This window comes from Papio anubis, chromosome 16, assembly GCF_008728515.1.
Source record: "Papio anubis isolate 15944 chromosome 16, Panubis1.0, whole genome shotgun sequence".
NCBI lineage: Eukaryota > Metazoa > Chordata > Mammalia > Primates > Cercopithecidae > Papio > Papio anubis.
In genome coordinates this window covers 25552061-25575569 of record NC_044991.1, presented here as the reverse complement: position 1 = coordinate 25575569, position 23509 = coordinate 25552061, and the positions used below count along the sequence as shown (strand labels likewise).

The 23509-nt window shown below is 48.9% G+C and overlaps 1 protein-coding gene across 4 annotated transcripts in view; it reads right to left on the bottom strand.

Annotated features, from left to right (window-relative positions):
• Positions 1 to 23509, bottom strand: part of SGSM1 (small G protein signaling modulator 1) — a 118246-nt gene that overhangs the window by 39336 nt on the left and 55401 nt on the right. For 2 of the 4 annotated variants that reach the window (XM_031656408.1, XM_031656407.1), the window contains 8 exons: positions 18260 to 18327; positions 17214 to 17377; positions 16910 to 17042; positions 12084 to 12248; positions 9737 to 9875; positions 6984 to 7048; positions 2650 to 2795; positions 161 to 289 (listed from right to left, as the gene is read on the bottom strand). In XM_031656408.1, coding sequence (XP_031512268.1) covers positions 161 to 289; positions 2650 to 2795; positions 6984 to 7048; positions 9737 to 9875; positions 12084 to 12248; positions 16910 to 17042; positions 17214 to 17377; positions 18260 to 18327 — 1009 coding nt within the window. The remainder of the gene's footprint in view (positions 1 to 160; positions 290 to 2649; positions 2796 to 6983; positions 7049 to 9736; positions 9876 to 12083; positions 12249 to 16909; positions 17043 to 17213; positions 17378 to 18259; positions 18328 to 23509) is intronic. The other 2 variants (XM_031656410.1, XM_031656409.1) reach the window with 1 other exon arrangement.

Below are 23509 nucleotides of genomic sequence, written 5' to 3'. Positions count from 1 at the left end.
TTGTGTTGTGTTTCTATCGGACAGCGCTGCCTTCAGGTTCCCATCTTTCCCGTATCTCCCTCCCCTTCCTTCGTCCAGCATGAAACCAGAGCTCCCCAGCCCCACAGTATCTGGCTCCTTTTGTTGTGAAAGACCCCAGTGCCCATGGTGGGTAACCGACCTCTTTCCTTTCCGTTTCCGTCATCCCGAACTGGTAGTGGCCCAGGAGGAAGGGCCACACGGCCTTGCGGATCTCAGGCTGGATGCCCCCATAGTAGATGAGGCGCAGCAGCTCCCGCTCCTCGTAACTCTGTGGTGGGTGGGGAGGAGCAAAGAGTTTGGTCAACAGAAAAACAGGAGGTGGCTTTAGTAGAGACGGAGTTTCATCATGTTGGCCAGATTGGTCTTGAACTCCTGACCTCCAGTGATCTGCCTGCCTCAGCCTCCCAAAGTGCTGGGATTACAGGTGTGAGCCACTGCACCCAGCCACCCTGAGCTATCTTCTTTTTTTGAGACAGAGTCGCTCTGTCACCCAGGCTGGAGTGCAGTGGTGTGATCTTGGCTCACTGCAACCTCCGCCTCCCAGGTTCAAGTGATTCTCCTGCCTCAGCCTCCCGAGTAGCTGGGATTACCAGTACTTGCCACCACATCCAGCTAATTTTTGTATTTTTAGTAGAGATGGGGTTTCACCATGTTGGCCAGGCTGGTCTCGAACTCCTGACCTCACGTGATCCGCCCTCCTTGGCCTCCCAAAGTGCTGGGATTACAGGTGTAAGCCACCACACCTGGCCACCCTGAGCTATCTTCTCACCAATATTCCTCAACTCCTGTGCACTTATCCTTCTAGAATACTAATTGGCAACGCCCTAACTGTATCATTATGATCTACTTCCATGATCTACCTGGGGGTATGATCTACTTCTATGATCTACTTCCGTGGTCCAGCAGTCCTGCTTCTTTGACCTAGTCCTCAGATATCCTGGCGTGAATAAGCAAAGTCATAGGCACTTGGGTATTTGTCATGGCATCGTATGAAAAAATCAAACCCAGGCAACTCTCCAGCTGCGCATCGATGGGTGAACATGTGTCCCTACACGGGTATGCAACAGAGATGTAAAAGAGTGTGGGATACATCTATGGGAACCCACATAAAAAGGTGTTCAGATGGGTGCGGTGGCTCACGCCTGTAATCCCAGCACTTTTGGGAGACCGAGGCGGGCGGATCATGAGGTTAGGAGTTCCAGACCAGCCTGGCCAATATGGTGAAACCCCGTCTCTAAAAATACAAAAATTAGCTGGGCGCAGTGGTACCCAACTACTTAGGCGACTTAGGCAGAAGAATCGCTTGAACCTGGGAAGTGGAGCTTGCAGTGAGCCGAGATTGCACCACTGCACTCCAGCCTGGGCAACAGAGTGAGACTCTGTCTCAAAAAAAAAAAAAAAAAAAGATGTTCAATGTGTATCGTTAAGTGAAAAAAAAAAAAGTTGTAAAACATGTAGTATGTAGGATGAGCCCATTTTTATAAAAAGAGAAAGGGCAGGCTATCATGAATTAATATTTTAATTAATTTTCAGCCCATTTTTGCCGTGTGCTTATTTGAAAATATTATCTTGCAATTATTAGTCTTGACTCAGCTCTAGGAAAATTTCTTGGCTGGGCGCAGTGGCTCACACCTGTAATCCCAGCACTTGGGGAGGCTGAGGTGGGCAGACCACCTGAGGTCGGGAGTTTGAGACCAGTCTGACCAACATGGAGAAACCCCGTCTCTACTTAAAATACCGGGCATGATGGCGCATGCCTGTAATCCCAGCTACTTGGGAGGCTGAGGCAGGAGAATTGCTTGAACCCAGGAGGCAGAGGTTGCGGTGAGCCAAGATTGTGCCATTGCACTCCAGCCTGGGCAACAAGAGCAAAACTCCATCTCAAAAAAAAAAAAAATTATCTAAAGCAAATTAATCCAAAGTGAATAATTCTAGCTGCTACATCATACACTAATATCTTTTGTGCACACTAGGATGACTTTAACAGGTATGTGATGCATTGTGGGGTTGAGTTTGTCTGTTTTCTTTCTAAAATTTCATTTTCAGGCAAAGGTTTTGCAGCTACAATTAGTCAAGCTGCGGGGCCAGCAGGTCCTAACTGCACATGCACGGTGGGAAGGCTGCCCTGAAGGGCCCCGGGGCCTGTTCCCTCTCACCTATTCACATTCCAATATTAAAAGCCTATTTCACTTTAGTCTTAGGTGTACTCAACCATAATGGCAAGCTCATTTTTGTATTTTTAGTAGAGATGGGGTTTTACCATGTTGGCCAGGCTGGTCTCGAACTCCTGACCTCAAGTGATCCACCTGCCTGGGCCTCCCAAAGTGCTGGGATTACAGGCGTGAGCCACCGTGCCCGGCCCAGCTGATGCTTAATAATAAATGCTTATAGACCGATTTGTTCTTTACTCCTTCCAGGTGAGCATATGTTTTACTCCCATTCAATCTCCCTACTCATGGGCAGAAGTGAGCTGTAGGTCTTGGAACTCTCAAGAAGAGAAGGGGAACTCCAATTTGCATATGCACAATCCAAGCACATCAGCTCAAGTCCTGGGCTTATTTCTCAGATAATAAGATGACCCCCCTGGAGCCTCTGCATCACTGCAGACCAAGCCCGGCTAAGCCTTACTGTGCTGTCCTGAAGGTACTGCTCCCAGATCCCGGCTGTCAGCCCCTGTCCAGCATCGCAGGGCAAGTCCGGAGACACGATCATGTGATTGACCAGGGCTGACAGGTGTGTCCTCACGGTGGACAGGTGTCTACAGTAGGCCAGCCCTGTTGAGGGAGGGAGGGCAAGTGTCATCATCCACCACCTGAAGCCCCTCACCTTGTCTCATGGGGCCTCCCAAATGCTGTCCCACCCCCCATTTTTAAAAATTTTTGTTTCGAGACAGGGTCTTGCTCTATTATTTATTATTATCATGGCTCACCGCAGCCTCTACCTCCCAGGCTGATGCGATCCTCTCACCACAGCCCCCTGAGTAGCTGGGACTGGAGGCACGAGCCAGCATGTCTGGCTAATTTTTTATTTTTTGTAGAGACGAGGTTTCACCATCTTGCCCAGGCTGGCCTCGAACTCCTGGACTCAGGTGATCCTCCTGCTTCAGCCTCCCGAAGTGCTGGGATTACAAGCACAAACCACTGCACCTGGCCCACTCCTGTTCTTACTAAACGCCATGACTCAGTGAATTCTCGTCAACTTCCCCTTTTCCAGACAAGGAAGATGGAGCTTGATGCACTTGCTGGCTGGACTGCTAAATAGCTCTATAACCACAGGGAAGTCTTATCACCTTCCTCAGCCTCAGTCAGGATGATGGCACCCTTCTCTGCTCTAAGCCAAAGCATTTAACTCATAGGCTAGAGGCAGAGAAGGGACAGAAAGGAAGGTGGCCAGTGACTCTGTGGGCTTGCTGTGCCTCTGTCTGCCTCTAATCCATACAGCAAGAAAGAGAATGTGAAATGTGGACAACTCCTGTTCAAATTGCAGCTGAATGAGTATTTATCCAAAAGAAAGGAAATCAAAGAGATATCTGCACCCTCATGTTTACCACAGCACCCTTCACAATAGCCGAGATACAGAATGAACCTAAGTGTCCATCAATGAATGATCTGGATAAAGAAACCATGGTATACAAATGCAATGGAATATTCAGCCATAAAAAGAATGAAATCCTGTCATGTGCAGCAACGTGGATGGAACTGGAGGTTATGTTAAGCAAAAAATGCGAGGCACAGAAAGACAAATATCATATGTTCTTTCTTACAAAGGAATCTAAAAAAGTAGTTTTCATGGAGGTAGAGAGTGGACTGGTGGTTACCAGGGGCTGGGAATGGAAGGAGGTAGGAGGAGGATGCAGAGACGTTGGTTAATGGTACAAAAATACAGTTAGATGGAACACATTCTTGTATTGGATGGTATAGTAAGGAAATTATAGTTAATAATTTATTGTATATTTCAAAATAACTATAAAAGAAGAACCATAATGTTCCCCAAATGAAGATAAATGTTTGAAGTGATGAATTTCACAATGACCTGGACTTGATCAATACACAATGGATACATCTATCAAAATATCCTATGTACCCCTAAAATATGTACAACCACAATATATGTGTCAAAAAACAAATTAAAAACAGGGCAGTCCAGTGGCTCAAGCCTGTAGTCCCTGCACTTTGGGAAGCCTAGGTGGGCAGATTTGTTGAGCCCAGCAGTTCAAGACCAGCCTAGGCAACAAGGTGAGACCATATCTCTACAAAAAAAATACAAAAAATTAGCCAGACATGGTGCCACGTGCCTGTAGTTCCAGCAACTCACGTCTGTAGTTCCAGCTACTTGGGAGGCTAAGGTGAGAGGATCGCTTGAGCCAGGGAGGTAGAGGCTGCAGTGAACCGTAATTGTGCCACTGCACTCTAGCTGGGATGACAAGGCGAGACCCTGTCTCAAAAAACCTAAAATAAAAATAGAAATTTTAAATTTTAAAAAAAGAAAACAAAAATTGCAGCCGAATTAAAAAGACCCCCCCTAAGTCAGTAACCAGGGAGATGCTGAAGGGGCACCAAGTTTGCTTTCAAAGATAGCCCTGCCTTCTTAAAGCATGCCTACCAACGTGCCACCCCTTATCTGGCCCACACTAGCACCTGGAGGGTGTTAGGTAAAGTGCCTGAGCAAATGCCAGCCTCTGCTGTTTGCTCTGGCTGTGCCCCTTCCTTCTGGCTCTCCAAGACTATTTCATCCTCAATTCTCAGAGAGAACCCTGGACCTTCTGGAGAATGCAGACTAAACCTTAACAAAAGAGACAATCATAGTGATGATGATGATGAGGAGGATGATGACGATGATATAATAGCTATCACACAACACACACTGCATGGCAAGGAGCTATTCCCAGAGTTACGTAACTTAACTCATCCCATTCTCCCCACAACCCTAGAAATTAGTTACTACTATTATCTCCATCTTTTTTTTTCTTTTTGAGATGGAGTCTCGCTCTGTCGCCCAGGCTGGAGTGCAATGGTGTGATCTTGGCTCACTGCAACCTCCGCCTCCTGGGTTGAAGTGATTCTCCTGCCTCAGCCTCCCGAGTAGCAGAGACTGCAGGCGTGCGCCACCACACCCGGCTAATTTTTTTTGTATGTTTAGTAGAGATGGGGTTTCACCATGTTAGCCCAGCTGATCTCGAAATCTTGACCTCAGGTGATCCGCCCGCCTCGGCCTTCGGAAGTGCTGGGATTACAGGCATGAGCCACCATGCCTGACCATTATCTCCATATTATAGATGGAGTAAACTGAGGTACAAACTGGTTATGTCACATGCCCAAGTCACATCGCTGGGATCTGAAACCAGGCCACCTCGCTCCAGAACTCGGGGTCTCAGTCACCGTCACAGATGAGCCACATCGACCAACAACATTGTTCCAGACCCATCTCAACCCCCCACCCCTTCCTGCAGGAAGAGCTTCCATTTGGGTCTAATAAATACTTGCCCAAAGCCTGCTTCGTGCCAGGTCCTGCATTAGGCACTGCGGATGGATGGTAACAGAACAGATAAAACCCCTGCCCTAGTGGAGTCACACTCTCCCCGCCTCTCCAGGCACTCAGGGTGTGAGCGCCACTGCTGTTTCACAGGCCCATGCAGGTTGTATTAAGATATTTCTAGAATCCCTGAATATACACACACATTTCATCTTCCCCATATAGGCTGTGAGGCTGGGGAAATAAAACCGAAAAATCAAGACAGCGGGGACGGGCATGAAGGCGCATGCCTGTAATCCCAGCACTTTGTGAGGCTGAGGTGGGTGGATCACCTGAGGTCAGGAGTTTTGAGACCAGCCTGGCCAACATGGTGAAACCCCGTCTCTACTAAAACAGAAAAATTAGCTGGGTGTGGTGGCAGGTGCCTGTAATCCCAGCTACTTGGGAGGCTAAGGCAGGAGAACGGCATGAACCTGGGAGGTGGACCTTGCAGTGAGCTGAGATCACGCCACTGCATTCCAGCCTAGGCAACAGAGTGAGACTCTCCCTCAAAAAAAAAAAAAAAAAAAAAAAAAAAAAAGAAAGGAAGGGGGGACACGCCTATAATCCCAGCACTTCGGGAGGACGAGGTGAGTGGATCACAAGGTCAGGAGATCAAGACCATCCTGGCTAACACAGTGAAACCCCGTCTCTACTAAAAATACATAAAATTAGCCGGGTGTGGTGGTGGGCACCTGTAATCCCAGCTACTCGGGAGGCTGAGGCGGGAGAATGGCGTGAACCCGGGAGGCGGAGGCTGTAGTGAGCGGAGATCACGCCACTGCACTCCAGCCTAGGTGACAGAGCGAGACTCTGTCTCAAAAAAAAAAAAAAAGAAAAGAAAAGAAAAGACAGCAGAGAGGAAAACACAAAGCTTTTGGAGTCAGACAGGCCAGGATCTGAGTCCCAGCTCTGCTGCTTGTTAGCTGTGTGACCTTAGACAAGTCATTTTGCCTCTCTGTGCCTTAGTGTCTTCATCTGTTAAATGGAAAAATCAGAACATAAGTATTACGAATTTAATATTTAAGTTTTGGGGGAGGGATAAGGTCACCTTACTCGTGCTGCAGCTTCTGCTCATGAGAGAAGGAAACTGACATTCACTGAGCATCTACAGCATGCAATACTAGGCGCTAGGGGCTTTCTACATGGTCCTCATTCAATCCTGAAAACAAGTCCTCCGCTGCAGCACCTGGGGATGCAGTGGTGATTAAACCAAATCTCTGCCCCCAGGGGACCCCACTGTCAAGACCCAGGGATAAAATTTCTCCCGTCAGTAGACAAGGAAACTGAGGCTCAGAGAGGTTCATGTAATGTCACTAAAACCAGACATTTAGGGAATAGAGAAGGAGAGGTCCAAATTCCAGAGCCAGTATCTCTTGATGTTGCTGGCATACAGCAGGCACCAATAGCTGCTCCACGGAGACACACTGGCAATGAAGCCCTATACGTACATCCATAGAAGGCTCTGGAGAGGATCTGGTACTTCATATTGTCACAGAGAAGTTTCAGGGGAGCCCTGCAGGTGGAGAAAGAGGGAGATGCTTAGAATAGATCCAAACACAGCCCAGATTTTCTGGAGAGGGTAACCATGTGTTATCTCTAGAGGGCAGATTAAAATCAACCAATCAGGGGGACTGTAGGGAGGGCACCTATTATCTCTACTTGTACAGCATTATCGCCTCTTCTGCTACCAGCCCCAATATTCCCCTGAGAAATCACGCTGTCCACAACTCTCTGTCTGTGTGGTTTGCATGGGGATGACTCTGCCCACTACAGAACTCAGGTTGGAGTCATAGTGATTGGGGCAGAGATGGTCATGTGACCCAACCTGAGCCAGTGAGAATTAGCCCTGGGACTTTTGTTGGAATTACTAGGTAACAGACACTTCTCTGCTTGGGTTTCTAAGCCAGTGGGATATCGGGCAGTGGCTGCTGGGAGCCATCTTTGCCACTGCATAGGAAGCGCCTGTCTGAGGATGGAACCATCATAGAGGCAAGCAGAGCCAAGAGCTGAAGAAACAGAGATTCCTATTTCGATCATCTGTATCCAGCCATGCCTGAAGCCACTGTGTCTCTGAACTTCTCAGTTATGCCAACACATTTCCTTTCTCATTTGAACCAGTTTGAAGTGGGTTTCTATCCCTTGCAGAAAGCATTCTGATTTCTAAAGTGATCCAGTTGAATCAAGCCAAACCAAATTGGGATTCGGAATCTGGCTGATTGCTAAGTAGGTGACGTCTCAAAGCTTCTCTTTGGGAATTTTTGGGAATTTTTTCGGCTAAAAGAGGTGAGAGGAGTCAGATTCTAGCATTGTTGGAGAAATCCAGGACACTGAAGGGAGTGTTGTACACTCTCGTAGAGGATAGAATGGAAGAATATCTGCGTATTTATTCTCAGGACATCCCAGGAGACATCCAGAAAAACAGGTAGACTGGGGCAGGGCAGGAGGAGCATAGCTGACGTCCTCCACTTAGGCATACGGAGGCAGGTAGGAACATTAAGCAGGAAAGAGTCCCCCTTTGTGCCCTCAGGTTGGTGAGGCTCAGACTTGCTCAGGTTACATGAGAACAGGATCGCATCAACAGCTTTCCCACTGTAGACTTCGCTTTCTGCAAGGTAGTGAGTTCTCCATCACTCAAGGTGTGTAAGCAGATGCTACAACAGGAGAGGGGGCAATGGGTTATAGCAGCCTTTCTCACTGGTCCATGGACCATCAGCCCAAGAGTTACTCGGAGTTTCTCCAACACGTGGATTCCTGGGTCCCGCACATACCTACTCAGTCAAGACCTCTAGGAAGTAGTCCAGGAACTGGTATGTCTTGCCACCTAGGCCAGGTGATTCTGATGCACAATAAGAGAATCTCCAGGCCGGGTGCAGTGGCTCACGCCTGTAATCCCAGCACTTTGGGAGGCCGAGGCAGGCAGATCACTTGAGGTCAGAAGTTCGAGACCAGCCTGGACAACATAGTGAAACCCCATCTCCACTAAAAACACAAAAATTAGCCAGGAATGGTGGTGCGTGCCTGTAGTCCCAGCTACTCGGGAGGCTGAGTCAGGAGAATTGCTTAAACATGGGAGGTGAGCCGAGATCACCCCATTGCACTCCAGCCTGGGCGACAGAGAGAGACTCTGTCTCAAAAAAAAAAAAAAAAAAGAATCTCCAGTAATATTAGCACTTCTCAAACTTCGAAGTATACACATGGTCTTGAAACCATGTTAAATACAGGTTCTGAATTTGCCCAGGTGCTGATGTGGGTTCACAGACCACACCCTGAGGAACCAGGGGGTTGGATGACTTCAAAAATTTGATGCCGACTCCCACCTCTTACATCCTATGGCTGATGACTGGACCATCCACTGGGACAGAAGCCCCGCAAGGACAAAAGGGTTCCATTCTCTCAGGCCAGGCCAGGTTGGACCAGGGGAAAACAAAACTAACTAGTCTCATGAACTGGCTGAATAGCTTCAAAGAGACAAAAGATCTATGGGCAAACAGGAGATGAGCTTGAGATTTAACTTTATACAACAAAACAGGAAGTGACATTTACTGAACAGTACCATGTGCAGGTGCCACATTCTGGCCACTTTAAACCATTACCTGAGCTGGTCCTTACCACAGCCATATAAAGTAAGAACTGGAATTTCCACCGTGTGGAGGCGCAAACTGAGATGTGGTTGTCATTAAATTATAGTTCTGGGATTATTCTGCCTTCTAGGTGTATGGTAGGGCTGCACTTGCTGTCCCCTTGTGGATGGGGCCAATGGGCTGTGAGTGGATATGACATGTGCTGCTTTTGGGCAGAGCCTTTTTATTGTGGGTTCCAATCTCTGCAGAGTTACCTTTCCCTATCACTGTGACTGGCAACATTCAAGATGGTAGCTGCTCCATCACCCAGGCCCTTTAGTGTGGAAAAAATAGCACCAGATGACCCAAGATAGAAACACAGCATGCATGATAAATAAACTTTTGTTATAAAAAAGCCACTGAGATGTTAGGACTGTTTGTTACTGCACCATAACCTTGTTTATCCTGACTAATACATGTGACCCTTTAACAGCTAGGATTTCATGGCCAGGATTTAACCTATATCTGCCTGAGTCCACAGGTTATGTCATTCTGAATTCAGGCCAGGGTAAGATATGGGCATTTACAGATCTCTGGTACATCCTTCAGCTTCCTCCATCAGCAGCTCAGGCTCCTCATACCTCTCGTGGTTGCAGCCATTGGTTGAGCCACCATCAGCCGAGCCACTCTGTGAACAGGAGGAACAGGAGGACTTCCGGGGACTGGGTTGCCATAGGGATGGGAGGTTGCTCACGGAGACATCCATCAGATCCTGGGGCACTGTGGTGGATAGAAGGAGGGGCAGAAGAATCACCCTGGTTAAGCCTATGTGGGTCACAGAAATCTCACCCCAGAGCAAGCAGTTCACCCGCCCCAGCCAGCACAGAGATAGGAAAAGACCCTGAAGGTGACAGTAGGAAACAGCAGCCCCGAACATCCTTGAGTCTGCCTGATCCAATGAAAGCCACCACCAAAATCTGGTGGCCCTGAGAGATGGGCAGAGCTGATGACAGCCAAAGAGAAAAGAAGAGGACACAGAGAGCCAAGAGCCAAGAAAACAGGCCCAATCCCAGAGCAGGAAGCCAAACCTCACCATGTTGTCACTTAGTCATACTAACAGGATGCTGCAGGAGGGAAGGGGAGCCTGCTGGGTGATTCTGGAGAAGAGGCAGGCCTCACGGGTGAGATGGAAGGGAGCCTGACTCAACAGATGAGGCAGGGCACCCAAGTGCCAGAGACCCAGTGAAGCCCCTGCTGATGAAGAGGGCACCTGCGCTGTCCATGGTTCTGAGGCTAAAGCTGCTCCACCAAGTGGGTCTCAAACATATTAGCGACTCCCTAAAATCATGTGGGAGGCTTGTTAAAAAGCAATATGACTGCCTCACACTCTGGCCTACTCAACTAAATCCTGGAGACAGAGCTCTCATATCTGTATTTCTAAAGCAATTTTGATACAGCAAGTACATTCGACAGACTCTGATTTCCCAACTTGTGGACACTGGTGATTCCTGACCAGCCATTCTCAGGATACAGCACTCATAGCTTCCTTTATTTTTCTTTCTCAGCTTCATAAAAACTGCAGTGTCTACAAAGCCACGTAACAAACATACTGGGGACATACGCATTACAATTTCTATAGTCAATTTCCTGGCCTCTTGGTAGTCCTAGACAGGCACAAAAGCTTTATTTTCTTTAAAACAGGGATCCATAAACTTTTCCTGCAAAGGGACAGCTAGTAAATATTTTAGCGTTTGCAAGCCGTTTGGTCTCTGTCATAAGCACTTGACTCTGTTGTTGTAGTGCAAAAGTAGCCATAAACAAAATGTTAAAAAGGAAGCGTGCGCACATTCTAGTAAAATAAATAAAACTTTATTTATAAATACTGAAATATGAATGTTGTATCATTTTCATGTCACAAAGTATTACTCTCCTTTTGGCTTTTTTGGATCATTTAAAAATTGAAAAACCATTCTTAGCTCATAGGCTGGTACAGAATGGGGCTGAATTTAGCTCATGACTCTTAGTTTTCTTTTTCTTTTTCTTTTTTTTTTTTTTTTTTTTGAGACGAAGTCTCGCTCTGTCGCCCAGGCTGGAGTGCGGTGGCCACGTCTCAGCTCACTGCAAGCTCTGCCTCCTGGGTTCATGCCATTCTCCTGCCTCAGCCTCCCGAGTAGCTGGGACTACAGGCACCGCCACCTCGCCCGGCTAGTTTTTTTTTTGTATTTTTTAGTGGAGACGGGGTTTCACTGTGTTAGCCAGGATGGTCTCCATCTCCTGACCTCGTGATCCGCCCGTCTCGGCCTCCCAAAGTGCTGGGATTACAGGCTTGAGCCACCGCGCCAGGCCGAGTCTTAGTTTTGTAATCCCTGTTGTAGGAAGTGAAGAGAGTGGCACACTTTTTCTCCCATGTGTCATGGTCCCCACAGGACAGCTGGTAATACCCTGACTCTTCCCTTGGGCCCCAAGGTAAGGGAGAGTTGTGGCACTGGTCCTCTGGCTGTCGGAGCTCCGTAGCTGACAAGGTCAGCCCCTACCCACTGACAGAAGAGGAAGCTGCTATATGATGTAGTTCTCGCAGCCACCAAATGTGGCTTGTTACACTATTCTTCCCCATGTAACTCACCCATGAGCTAGCCAAGGAAGACCAGTAAGCCCCTGTAAAATGTTCTAGAAAAATAGCCCCAGTTCTTAGCCAATCTCAGGGGTGCACTGACCAGTTTAGCCCAAGCGTGGTAACCGTGCCTTCCTCCATCTCAGCCTCTCACACTCGCATCCACACAGATAACACCAATTGATCCCTTTGCTACTGAACCTACAACACTGCAAGCTGCCTTCCATAGGGTGGAGGCTAGACAGCAGGAGGGCATCAATCTCTCTGTCTCCATCTCCCTTCCTGCCTCCATCTCCCTTGGGACTAGGACTCAAATGACAACATGGCAGAGGTGGCTGGCACCCAGCCCCCAGGGAAGGGGAGATCCCAGACATTACTGGGGGGCTGCTCCTTCAGGCTCGGCGTGGGGAGAGTAGTGTCCCATCTGGCTCGCTCCCACTGACTCCCTCTGGCCACCACCAGCATGGACTGGCCTGCAGGAACCATCATCCAGGCAGGGCCCACAGAGATGGAGGAAGAGCTGCCCAAGAGGTCGGGGGCAACTTGAGATACAAAACAGAAAGAACCAGTGAGGTGGGGGTTCGGAGCCACCTCAGGACACTGAGATAGCTGGAAGAGTCCGTTTCTGGGGGCTCCAAACCTCCCCCTCCCTGGCTCCACACAGATTCCACATATACTGTGTTCAATTAGAAGAAAGAATGCCGATTTTTATAACGTGCCCACTATGTGCTGAGTGTCAGGCTAGGCAGTTTGCGACCTGAGCAAACCTAAGGAAACCAGTTATTGTCCTTCACGACCCTGTGAGGGATGCATCCTCCCTCTTCCACTTTGCAGAAGAAGAAACTGAGGCTCAGAATGATGGCACAACTTAATCACCCAAAGCCCTGCCAGGCAGTAGGCCATTTGCAAGTCATCCCTCCTTGCAAAATGGGGGATGGTGATGACAACCTGGGAGGGCTATGGTGAGGACGGAATGAATTAAGATAAGGACATATCTAGTCTTTTTTGACTGAAGTCCCTCTCCTCTTTCCCCTAACAACAGCTGTCCCTACTGAGTACAGTACTATCATTATCCCCTTTTACAGATTGGAAAACTGAGGCATGGAGAGTTTAAGCAACACGCCCAAGACCACCCAACTAATAAGCAGAGGAGCCAAGATCCCAACTCAGGGGATTTGACTTTCTTTTTTTTTTTTTTTTTTTTTTTTTGAGGTAGGGTCTTCTTTTGTCATCCAGGCTGATGTACAGTGGCACAGACATGGCTCACTGCAGCCTTGATCTCCCAGGCTCAAGTGATCCTCCATCCTCAGTCTCCTGAGTAGCTGGGACTACAGGCACATGCCAGCATGGCCAGCTCATGTTTTTAAAATTTTTTGTAGAGATGGAGTTTCGCCATGTTGCCCAGGCTGGTCTCGAATTCCTGGGCTCAAGCCATCCTCCCACTTCAGCCTCCCAAAGTGCTGGGATTACAGGCATGAGCCACTGTGCCTGGCCTGAGGACTTGACTGTCATCCTACTCTTTCTACCTCAGCTGGTTTCTCATAGGCACTTCTCTCCACACCATCTGTTCTCAACCTGGGCAATCCTGTCGATGTTTGGAGACACTTTGGGTTTTCACGCCTTGGGGATTAATTAGGTGCTACTGTTGTCTAGTAGCTGGAGGTCAGGGATGCTGCTCAACATCGTACACAAGGCAACCCCCACACAAGGAATTATTCAGCCCTAAATGTCAACAGTGCTGAGGCTGAGAAATCCCACGCTAGACCAGCACTATCCAATAGAAACACAATCAGGGGGCTGGGAGGTGGCTCACTCCTGCAATCCCAGGACTTTGGGAGCCCGAGGTGAATGAGTTGCTTGAGCCCAGAAGTTCTAAGCCCAGCCTGGGCAACATGGCAAAACCCCATCTCTACAAAAAATCAAAAAAAAAAAGTAGGCAGGTATGGTGGCTTGTGCCTGTGATTCCAGCTCCCCAGGAGGCTGAGGTGGGAGGATCAATTGAGCCCAGGAGGTCGAGGCTGCAGTGAGCCACGATTGCACCACTGTACTACAGCCTGGGCAACAGAGCGAGATTATATATAATCTTTATTTACAAAAACAGGTGAATGGGCCGAATTTGGCCCATGAAAAGGGGTTTGTTGACTTCTGATTTAGGCCCTCTTTCAGAAAGAACTTCATACCTCTCACAGATAGAAACCTGTCACAGATGGAAACCGTAAGATGACTGTTTTTGTTAAGCCTGTGAGGCTCAAGCCCCAGAAAATCAACCAAGGATGCGGTTGCCATTTCCATGTGGGTTGAAGCTGACCTTGAGAATGAAGGCAGTGAAAGCACAATGCCTGCTCCCTGCCAGTCAAAACGATGTGCATGGAGTGGTGGTTACAGGCACAGGCTCTGGAGCGAGACCTCCTACGTTCAAATCCCAGCCATGACAAGAATTAGTTATGTGATCCTGGACTGGTCGCTTAACCCTTCTGTGAATCAGTTTCCTCCTTGCAAAATGGGGGATGGTGATGACAACCTGGGAGGGCTATGGTGAGGATGGAATGAATTAAGATAGGGACAGCGGGACAATGGACAGAAGTGGGCCTGGCACACAGTGGCACTCAAGACACGATATCTGCTATTGCTTACTAAGCATCTGCCAAGCGCCAGGCCCCATGTCAGGTCACCAGGTGTTTTAGGAATGATCTTGCTGATTCCTCAGAATATGATGCTGGTGGGGAGTGCTGTTACCCCATTCTACAGAGAAGGAAGTGAGGTCTGTGGAGGACAGGTCACTTAACCACATCGCAGTGGCAGAGCTCAATACAGTGATGCATTCTTTTCTCTAAACCAATGGCTCTCAACCAGGGGCAATTTTGCCACCCTTCAGAGGACACCTGGCCATGCCTAGAGACATATCTGGTTGTCACAACTTAGAGCAAAGTAAGTTTGCTACTTGGCATCTAGCGGGTGTTCAACATCCCACAATGCACAGGACCACCTCCTACAACAAAGAATTATTCCATCCCAAATGACAGTAACACTAAGGTTCAGATGTTCAATTCTAGATAAACTGAATTAGTTGGGTGTTTCCTCAAGGGCAGACGAGGATCCAAGTGCAAGTTCCAAAGGCACATCAGTAAGGGAGGGGCAAACTGAGACAAAAGAAGAAAAGGGGAGGGAGTAAAGGGTTAGTGGCCAAGCAAGTTACCAATAGAGGTAACTATGCTTAATCTCCCAAGGAAGCTCTAGGAGTCTGTGCAGAACATGTATGTCAGAGTTTGCCTCACAAAGGGAGAGGGAGCTGGGACATTGATACACTAACTCCTATCAGCCATGAGCTGAGGGCTGCTCCAGAGAGGCAATGGTTCCCTGATGCTTCCAATATGCCCCATCCCTGGCCAGAAGGGACTCTTGCGGCCAGAGAAAACCCTCAGGCAAAGAGATACTGAGACAGAGAGCTGCAGTTGGTAGCTGAACAGCATGCACAGAATGAGAAATGCTGAGGTTGTGGGTGAGCACAGCCAGTGTCTGTTCCACTGGCCTTCATCAAGCCACAGGAGGATGACATGGAGAATCTCCAAATAAACTAAACACCCAGCACTCTGCCTAGCTCCCAGCGGGAGTGTGCACATTGCCTGTTGGATGAGAAGCTGTGGAGTTTCCTGGGAAGGCAACTACAGGGGATCTAGCCGTCTCTGATAACAGGCTCTCGAGTGGAACTCTTAATGAATGTTGGTCTTCACAGGGGTGGGAAGCCCAAGTTCTCGGGCAACAGGACAGAAGCTGGCTCAGCATCCCACGGGATTTCACCCTCATACATGGAGCCTTTTCAGCCTTGGGGCCCACAAGAGCCTTGGTGTCTGGCCAGGATTTTGAGCACCTGGTTCCATGGAGTGGCTGGGAGGCCCTGATCCAGGGCAGGAACAGACATAGTCATGTACACTTCAGGACACTCTGTAGTGCTTAAGGGATTCCAGCCTTGTCCAGGAGGACATCTGCTCTCAAAAGAGCCTCTCACTGCCCAGCACGTGGCTCCTTCAGCAAAGGGAGGCTCAGAGCCATTATCCTTGGATGGGAACATCAGGGCCGCTGCATGTTAAATAAAATGAAGTGAACAGAAAGAGCCTACCACTCAATACTGATTTGTTTAACAGACACCCATACCATGCTTCATAAATGCCAGGCCCTCTTCTAAGTACTTTTCAAATCTTAATTCACTGAATCCTCACAATAGCCCCACAATGATGACGCTCTTAGCAGTAAGAACTTCCATTTGCTACGCGTCTGTGTCACGAAGGCACCGTGCAACCTGCTTCCCATTCACCATCATCTCATGTGCTTCGCCTCTATTGGTGTCAAGTTTGACTACAACTTACTGAGGGCCAACTGTGTGCAAGGCCTTACTCCATGAGCTCTACGATGAATACTTCATCATCTCATTGACTCTTTATAATAACGAGAAGTAGAATATTAACAACAACAACATTTGAGTGTGTTGTATGTGTGTGAAATGCCTGATCTCATTTTAAAAATATTTTAATTTGCATTTATTTTGAGAAAGGGCCTCACTTTGTTGTCCAGGCTGGAGTGCAATGACACCATCACGGCTTATTGCAGCCTCGACCTCCCCAGGCTCAGGTGATTCTCCCACCTCAGCCTCCCAAATAGCTGGGACCACAGATGCATGCCACCACACCTAATTTTTGTATTTTTTGTAGAGACAGGGTTTCGCCATGTTGCCCAGGCTGGTGGTCTTAAACTCCTGGGCTCGGGCAATCCAAAGTGCTCCCTCCCAAATTTCGGCCTCCCAAAGTGCCAGGATTATGGGTGTGAGCCACCATGCCCGGCCGCCTTACCTCGTTTGATCCCCAGAATGACTTATGTAACTGGTGCTATGAACATGCCCATTTTACAGATGAGGAAACTGAGGCACAGAGGGCTGAGATGACTTGCCCAAGTTCAGCCAGGATTCCAGAACCTATGCCATTGCCACTACCCCAGGCCACCTCTCCTAGTGTCTTTATTAGACAAGTAGAGGGTGGTTATTGTTCTTATTTTGGGGGGGAACTGAGGCTACCAAGAAACCAACCTTGTTTCCAGATCCTCCTGTTAGCCCCAGAATCCAGACCTGTCATCTTCTAGTTTCAAACACCTGGAATCATTTTCAGCATCAGTTAGCAGGTGACTCCCTGGGGCCCGGGACAGAGCAGCTCACCGAATTCCGACTGCATGCCAGGGTAGATGATCCTGAACACGTAATCCGTGGCCTCGTCGTCGTCTTTGTCTGAAGATGTGGACTCGGCAGAACCCTGAGGGCTTCGCTTGCGCAGTTTAGGAAACACTTTGCCCTGCAAGAACATGTCCCAAAGCAAGATCCTTGGGACACACCTGTCCCCACAACTTGCTTAGGCTGAGGGTATCAGTGGGGAGCACATGAGGCCACACAGCCACATAAGGGCACACAGGCAAAAGCAACCACCCTCTGTGACCAGCCTCCACAGGTCCCCATGATCACTCACCTTACCCCGCTGGGACCACAGTGGCGGGTCCAACTGCCCATGCGGGAGCAGCCCATTCTCCAGGCACGAGAGGAACTGCAGGAGGTGCCCACCCTTGGGGAAGCGGAAGGGCGGCCTCTGGATCCCGTCCTGGCTGACCAATACCACTGTCCCGCCGCTGTCCACTGCCGCCACCAGCAGCCAGAGAAGACCCAGTGGGAAGTCACTATGAGGCACGGTGACAGCCCCTTCCTGCAAACACATCCCCCAGGGGTGCCAAGCCAGACCCAGGGATCCTGCTCTGAGGCTCTGGGAAAGGCCTGGGCAAAGGTCAGGAGCAGTTTTTACCTCCCCTGAGTCTCTCTCATCTCACCCACCATCCACCTCTGACTGGGGACTACAGGACAAAGTCAAGAAGAACCAAGTTGACCTTCCTGACATTAACCACCAAAAGAAAAAGATGCCCCCTAGCACCCTACGCTCCTCAGGAATCCTTTACAAATCTATCCAACCTATTTTTGTATGGAAGCCTTCAACTTCCCCTGTCTCGGGGCAGTAGCTGACTCTGGCTAGCATGTATTGAGCACTTACTGAGTACAAGCACAGCATGTTAGAGGCACTGTCTTATTGAAATGCAATATCCCTAAGAGTCCTATCTACTATTGCCTATTTTACAAATGATGAAACCAAAGCTCAGAGAGGTTAAGTTAACTTCCCCCAAGGTCACACAGCTGATCGATGGCAGAGTCATCTAAGCATTATCAGTGCTTAGTAAGTGTCAGCAACTAATGCCATAGCCATAGGTGGATTTCATGCTGAGCCCTTAACATCCATCCTTTCATCTTCACAACTACCCCATGAGAGGGTCCTGTTGTAATTCCCATGTTACAGATGGGGAAACTGAAGCACAGAGAGGTGAGGTCCCTTGCCCAAGGTTGCACAGCTAATATGGGGTGTCCACCATATCACTGTCATACAACGCTAATGAATAGGCAGGGGTGGAGACAGGCAGGGGATCCAAGAGGATCAGAGGATCACAGCCCCCTTCCTGTCCCCACAGTCCCTACCTTGCTGGTGGCAGTGCAGGTAGACAATCTCCTCCAGGCGGATGGTCATGGCATAGTCCCAGTAGACGCTGGAAGTGGAGGGACGGTCAGGCTTGCAAGACTTCTACCTACCCCACTGTGCAAAGGGGCTCAGACGCCAGCAGACCACACCCAGGAGCTCCTCCACCCTTCCCACTAGGTCCCCAGCATCTGTGTCCCATCCTGCCCAGACTTTATCTCCCCTTCTTCCGGTCTCAGAACCCCAATTTTCCGAGGTTACCATCCTCCCTACCTCCAGTCCATATGGGGTGAGGTGAGGTGGACCCCACCCACTCTCCACCCTGGGACTCCAGGAATGGCCACCTGACCCAGGCCTGGTCAATCAACCTGTCCCACTGTTCCAGCCACAGTGTTCAGTGCAGGACTGACTCCTGACTCTGGCAGAACCAATGAGACTCAATTATTAGGTTTCCACTTGAATGACTGGGAAAGAGATGCCTCATTCTGTCTGGAGAGCAGTGGTAAGGGCAGAAGTCTGAAGATGGAAGCGACTATGCCTAAGAATGGCGTCAAAAGACAGGAAGACAGAGCAAAGAGATGGAAAGAGTGGAGGTCCCCGTCATTCAAGTCCCTGGATCCATCCATGCCTGAAGCTACTGCCCCTGGAGTTTTCAGTTCATGTGGGCCAGTGCTTAAGTCAGCTTGAATTTGGTTTTCTCTAACTGGCGTCTAGGAGTCTTGACTAAAACACATCCTAACTCCAGGCCACTATGTGTCCATGTGCAGCAGTTAGAATAGCCACTCAGTAGCTTCACAGGTCCCCAGCAGTGCAACTTGAGGGTTTCTCTGAGCCTCAGTTTCCTCATCTATAAAATGGGGACTAGAATAACACCCACCCCATTGTGTTGCTGTGAGGATTAAATAGAATCACGTATTTGAAGGGCTCAGCACAGAGATGATACATTAACAAGTGCGTACCTGGGAAGTGGTCCCTATGATTATGTCTTTAAGCGTTTCCATTTCCAGCTCAAAACCTTGCTGCTGTCCTGTCCTGAAACAAATAGCTTTTCTCATCAGAACACACCAGGAGGTGGAGGCCACAGGAACTTGGGCTTTGTGGTGGCCATGGAAATGCACCACTCATATCTCCTTCAGAAGACCTTGCTGAGGGGAGCAGAGCGGATTAACTACAGACGGCACCCCTTGGATCTATCACCACATTTGCACTGAAGCCATGCTTCCCTTAGGCTGCTCCCAGCCAGGACCTAGCATGCCGGAGTACTAGTGCCACTCATTCCTGCGAGACAAGGAACTCCTCCAACAGTCAATGGTCCACTGGAGACTTCCAACTGACCTGGCCAAACGGTCTTAGAGCCGTGCTGTGTCTCAGTCTCCTTCTGCCCGACCTTCCTTCCTTCCTCCTCTTCCTCCCTGCATGGCGGTCTGAAGGCTCTCCCTGTCTGCTCCTGCCCCTCCCTTAACCTGCACAGGTGTGTCCCCAGTAAATCTCTGCTGGTCCAATACTGTCTTGGCGCCTGCTTCTTGGAGGACCCAAACTAACACAGGCTTCAAAGTCAGCAGCGTTCAAATCCCACTTCCACCAGAGACCTTAGCCAGCTCCTACCTCAGTTTCTGGCCCTCAGTTTCCCCAGCTGTGAAATGAAAAAAATGGAATAGGCTCAGAAAAACCTTCAAGTCACGCTGCTGGGGACCTTTTCTCTTGGAAAGCCCTTCCTGCCCTGGCCTGTACCAGAATCAGCCTCACCAGAGTTCACGGAGGTAAATGTCCTTCGAAGACAGTCGAGGACACAAGGGCAACAGCCTCTGTTGAGCCCCTCCCATACCCAGTCTAGTCAGGGTGTCCTCCCTGGGCTCCCACAGCCCCGTGTGCCCGTCACACTGGGTTGCAACCACCTGTCCTCTCCTCTGATTCCCCAAAGGGTGCTGAACACCTGCAGAAGGGCTCTGTTTTGTTTGCTTCTCTGTGATGCTCAGAGAATGTTCACAGTGCCTAGTGAATGCTGAGCACTGGAAATGCCCAGTGAACAAAGCCGCCACCACCAGCCATCAGCAAGGAGGAGCTCTGTGGCCATAGTCTCTTTGGATCCATGAATATGACACCAACAGCCCCCATGACTGAGAGCCCTGTCCAGGTGCCAGGCTCCCAGCTAAGGGTTTTCCATGCACTTCTGTTACATAAATTCTCCCTATATGCTTATTCAGAGGTTCCCTTACTACATTCCCATCTTACAGATAAATAATCTGAGGCTCAAGGAAGTGGAGCTGATTGTCCCAAGCCGCATAGCTAGGAAGGAGCAAGGGCTGTTTCTGGTTTTCTTTTGCATGTTTTAGCAGCTTTACTGAGGTATAATTTACACACCATAGAATTTACTCACTGTAAGTGTACAGTTTGATGAGTAAATATACAGATTTGGGCAACCATCATCACAAGCCAGTTTTAGAACATTTTTACCACCCCCAAAAGGTTCCTGTTGCCTGTTTGTGGTCAATCTTCCTTCCCACCCACAGCCCTAGGCAACCAAGAGTCTGCTTTCTGACTCCACAGATGTGCCTTTTTCTGGACATTCCATCTAAATGGAATCCTACAACATGTGCCCTTCATGGCTGGCTCCTTTCATGTGATATAAGGCTTTTGAGGTTTGTCCATGTTGTAATGTCCACTGGTGATTTATCCCTTTTTATAGACAAGTAATATTCTGTTGCATGGATGGACCACAGATGTCTACATCCATTCTTCAGTTGATGGGCATTTGGCTTGCTTCTAGTCTGGGGCTATTATGAATAATGCTGTTATAAGCATTTGTGTGTAAGTTTTTGTGTGGGCCTAAGTTTTCATTTCTCTTGGGTAGATCCCTATGAGCAGAATTGCTGGGTCACATGATAAGGGGATGTTACAAGAAACTGCCAAACTGGTCTGCAAATTGGTTGTCCTACCAGCAGCACAGGAGGGTTCCACTGCTGCTCCACACAGTAGAGTTGAGATCGGAGGCAAGTCCAGCCTGACTCCAGAACCCCAACATCCAGCTTTTTAGAGACATTTTCTCTGTAACACTGGGATACCCAGCTAGTGAGTGAGGATCGTGGCTGTGCAGGAGTGAGGCTGGCCGTGAAAAGAAAAAAGAGCTCCGGCTAGGCACGGTGGCTCACGCCTGTAATCCCAACACTTTGGGAGGCCGAGGTGGATGGATTACCTAAGGTCAGGAGTTCGAGACCAGCTTGACCAATATGGAGAAACTCCGTCTCTACTAAAAATACAAAATTAGCCAGGCATGGTGGCACATGCCTGTAATCCCAGTTACTCGGGAGGCTGAGGCAGGAGAATTGCTTGAACCTGGGAGGCAGAGGTTGCAGTGAGTCGAGATCACGCCGTTGCACTCCAGCCTGGGCCACAAGAGCAAAACTCCGTCTCAAAAAAAAAAAAAAAAAAAAAAAAAGAGGCTCCTGCACAAGCTCAGACTTCATTGCTTCTTGGTCCCCCAAGGGATGCTGGAGCTCCTGGGGCAAACCCCTTCCCCACACACCAACCTCCATATTTCTGACTCCTGCCATTTATCTTCCATTGAGCCTCAGGTTCTGGTGAGAATAACAAGGATAGACAGGAGTTCATAGCCCAGGGCTAGAGGCACCCCAGCTCCTAGGCAGTGACCGTAGAAGTTCTGATTCAGCCAGAACTCAGTATCAAAGTACCTGTGCGGTACCTGTTCACCAACAGGGAAAGATGATGCAGAAACACGGGTCCCCGATGATCTGCGCTGGGGTGGGGCCTGGCAATCATCGGAGCCAATGCTTTTCCCAAAACACTAGCATCAGGTTTCTGGCCCACACAACCCTGGGCTCAAGTCCAAGCAACAAACAGGGTCCTCGTGCAGTTAAAGCTTTGACACTGGGTGCAAGATGCTTCAAGGTTTGAGAAGCCCCTGAAGATCCCCTGGGAATGCCTTCAATTCTAAGGAGACTGTCTCATCCTACTTCTCCACTTGATAAAAAGGGAACCCTGAGGCTTATTGAGGTGAAGTGACGTACCCCAGGTCATCCAGCAAGGTGAGAGTGGAGCAAAGGCTTGGTACCATAGCATATGTCCATCCATCTCCTTGCCCATTCATTGTCTTCCAGTAGAATGTAAGCTCTGAGAAGGTAAAGATTTTCCCCTCCTTTTCTACAACTGCTGCCTCCCTTGCATCTAGCACAGTGGCTGGCACAGAGTAGGTGCTCAGTAAACATCCACTGAATGAATCCAGGTCCCCTGACTTCCCTGGTTCATTTCACAAGGCTGATGTGAGCACCTACTATGTGCTACAAGCTGTGGTAGGTGCTGGGGATAATATGCGAACAAGACAGGACTCTTGCCTTTAAGGCACTGAACTCTTGAGGGCAGGATGGTAGGTATACAGGCACAGATCAACTGTGTAGTCACGCAGTCTTCTAAATGCTACAAAGGAGATTCAGGGCTTGTGTGATCTGGACTCAGCAGGGAAGTCAAAGAAGGCTTTAGACCAAGGCTTAAGATAAAGAGGCTAAGACGAGGTTCCAAGCCCAGAGCACCCCGGGACCCCTCCCCTATTCTTCCATGATGGTCTTCTGATTAGAAACTCTAGAGTCTGGGAGGCCAAGGTGGGAGGCTTGCTTGAAGCCAGAAGTTCAAGACCAGCCTGGGCGACAAAATGAGACACCATCTCTATATAAAATAAAACAGAAATTAAAAAAATAAATAAAAATAACCCTGTGAAGCGGCCGAGACGGGCAGATCACTTAAGATAAGATTGAGACCAGCCTGGCCGACATGATGAAAACCCGTCTCTACTGAAAATACAAAAATTAGCTGAGTGTGGTGGCAAGTCCCTGTAATCTCAGCTACTCGGGAGGCTGAGGTGGGAGAATCGCTTGAATCCAGGAGGCGGAGGTTGCAGTGAGCCGAGATCGCATCACTGCATTCCAGCCTGGGCAACAGAGCGAGACAGTGTCTCAAAAAAACGAATAAATAAATAAAATATGAATAAATAAAATTAAAGTGTTTAAAAAGAGAGAGTAAGAGACTGCAGGGTCTGGCTGGAGCTGAATTATTGTGCCTAGCACAGGACCAATTGTCCTGTCCACTGACCAGCTCTGAGGACAGATGGTGACTCCTGCACAAGAAATGACCAGCTTAGAAAACATTTTTTTTTTTTTTTTTTTGAGACAGAGTCTCGCTTTGTCATCCAGGCTGGAGTGCAGTGGCACGATCTCAGCTCATTGCAACCTCCGCCTCCCGGG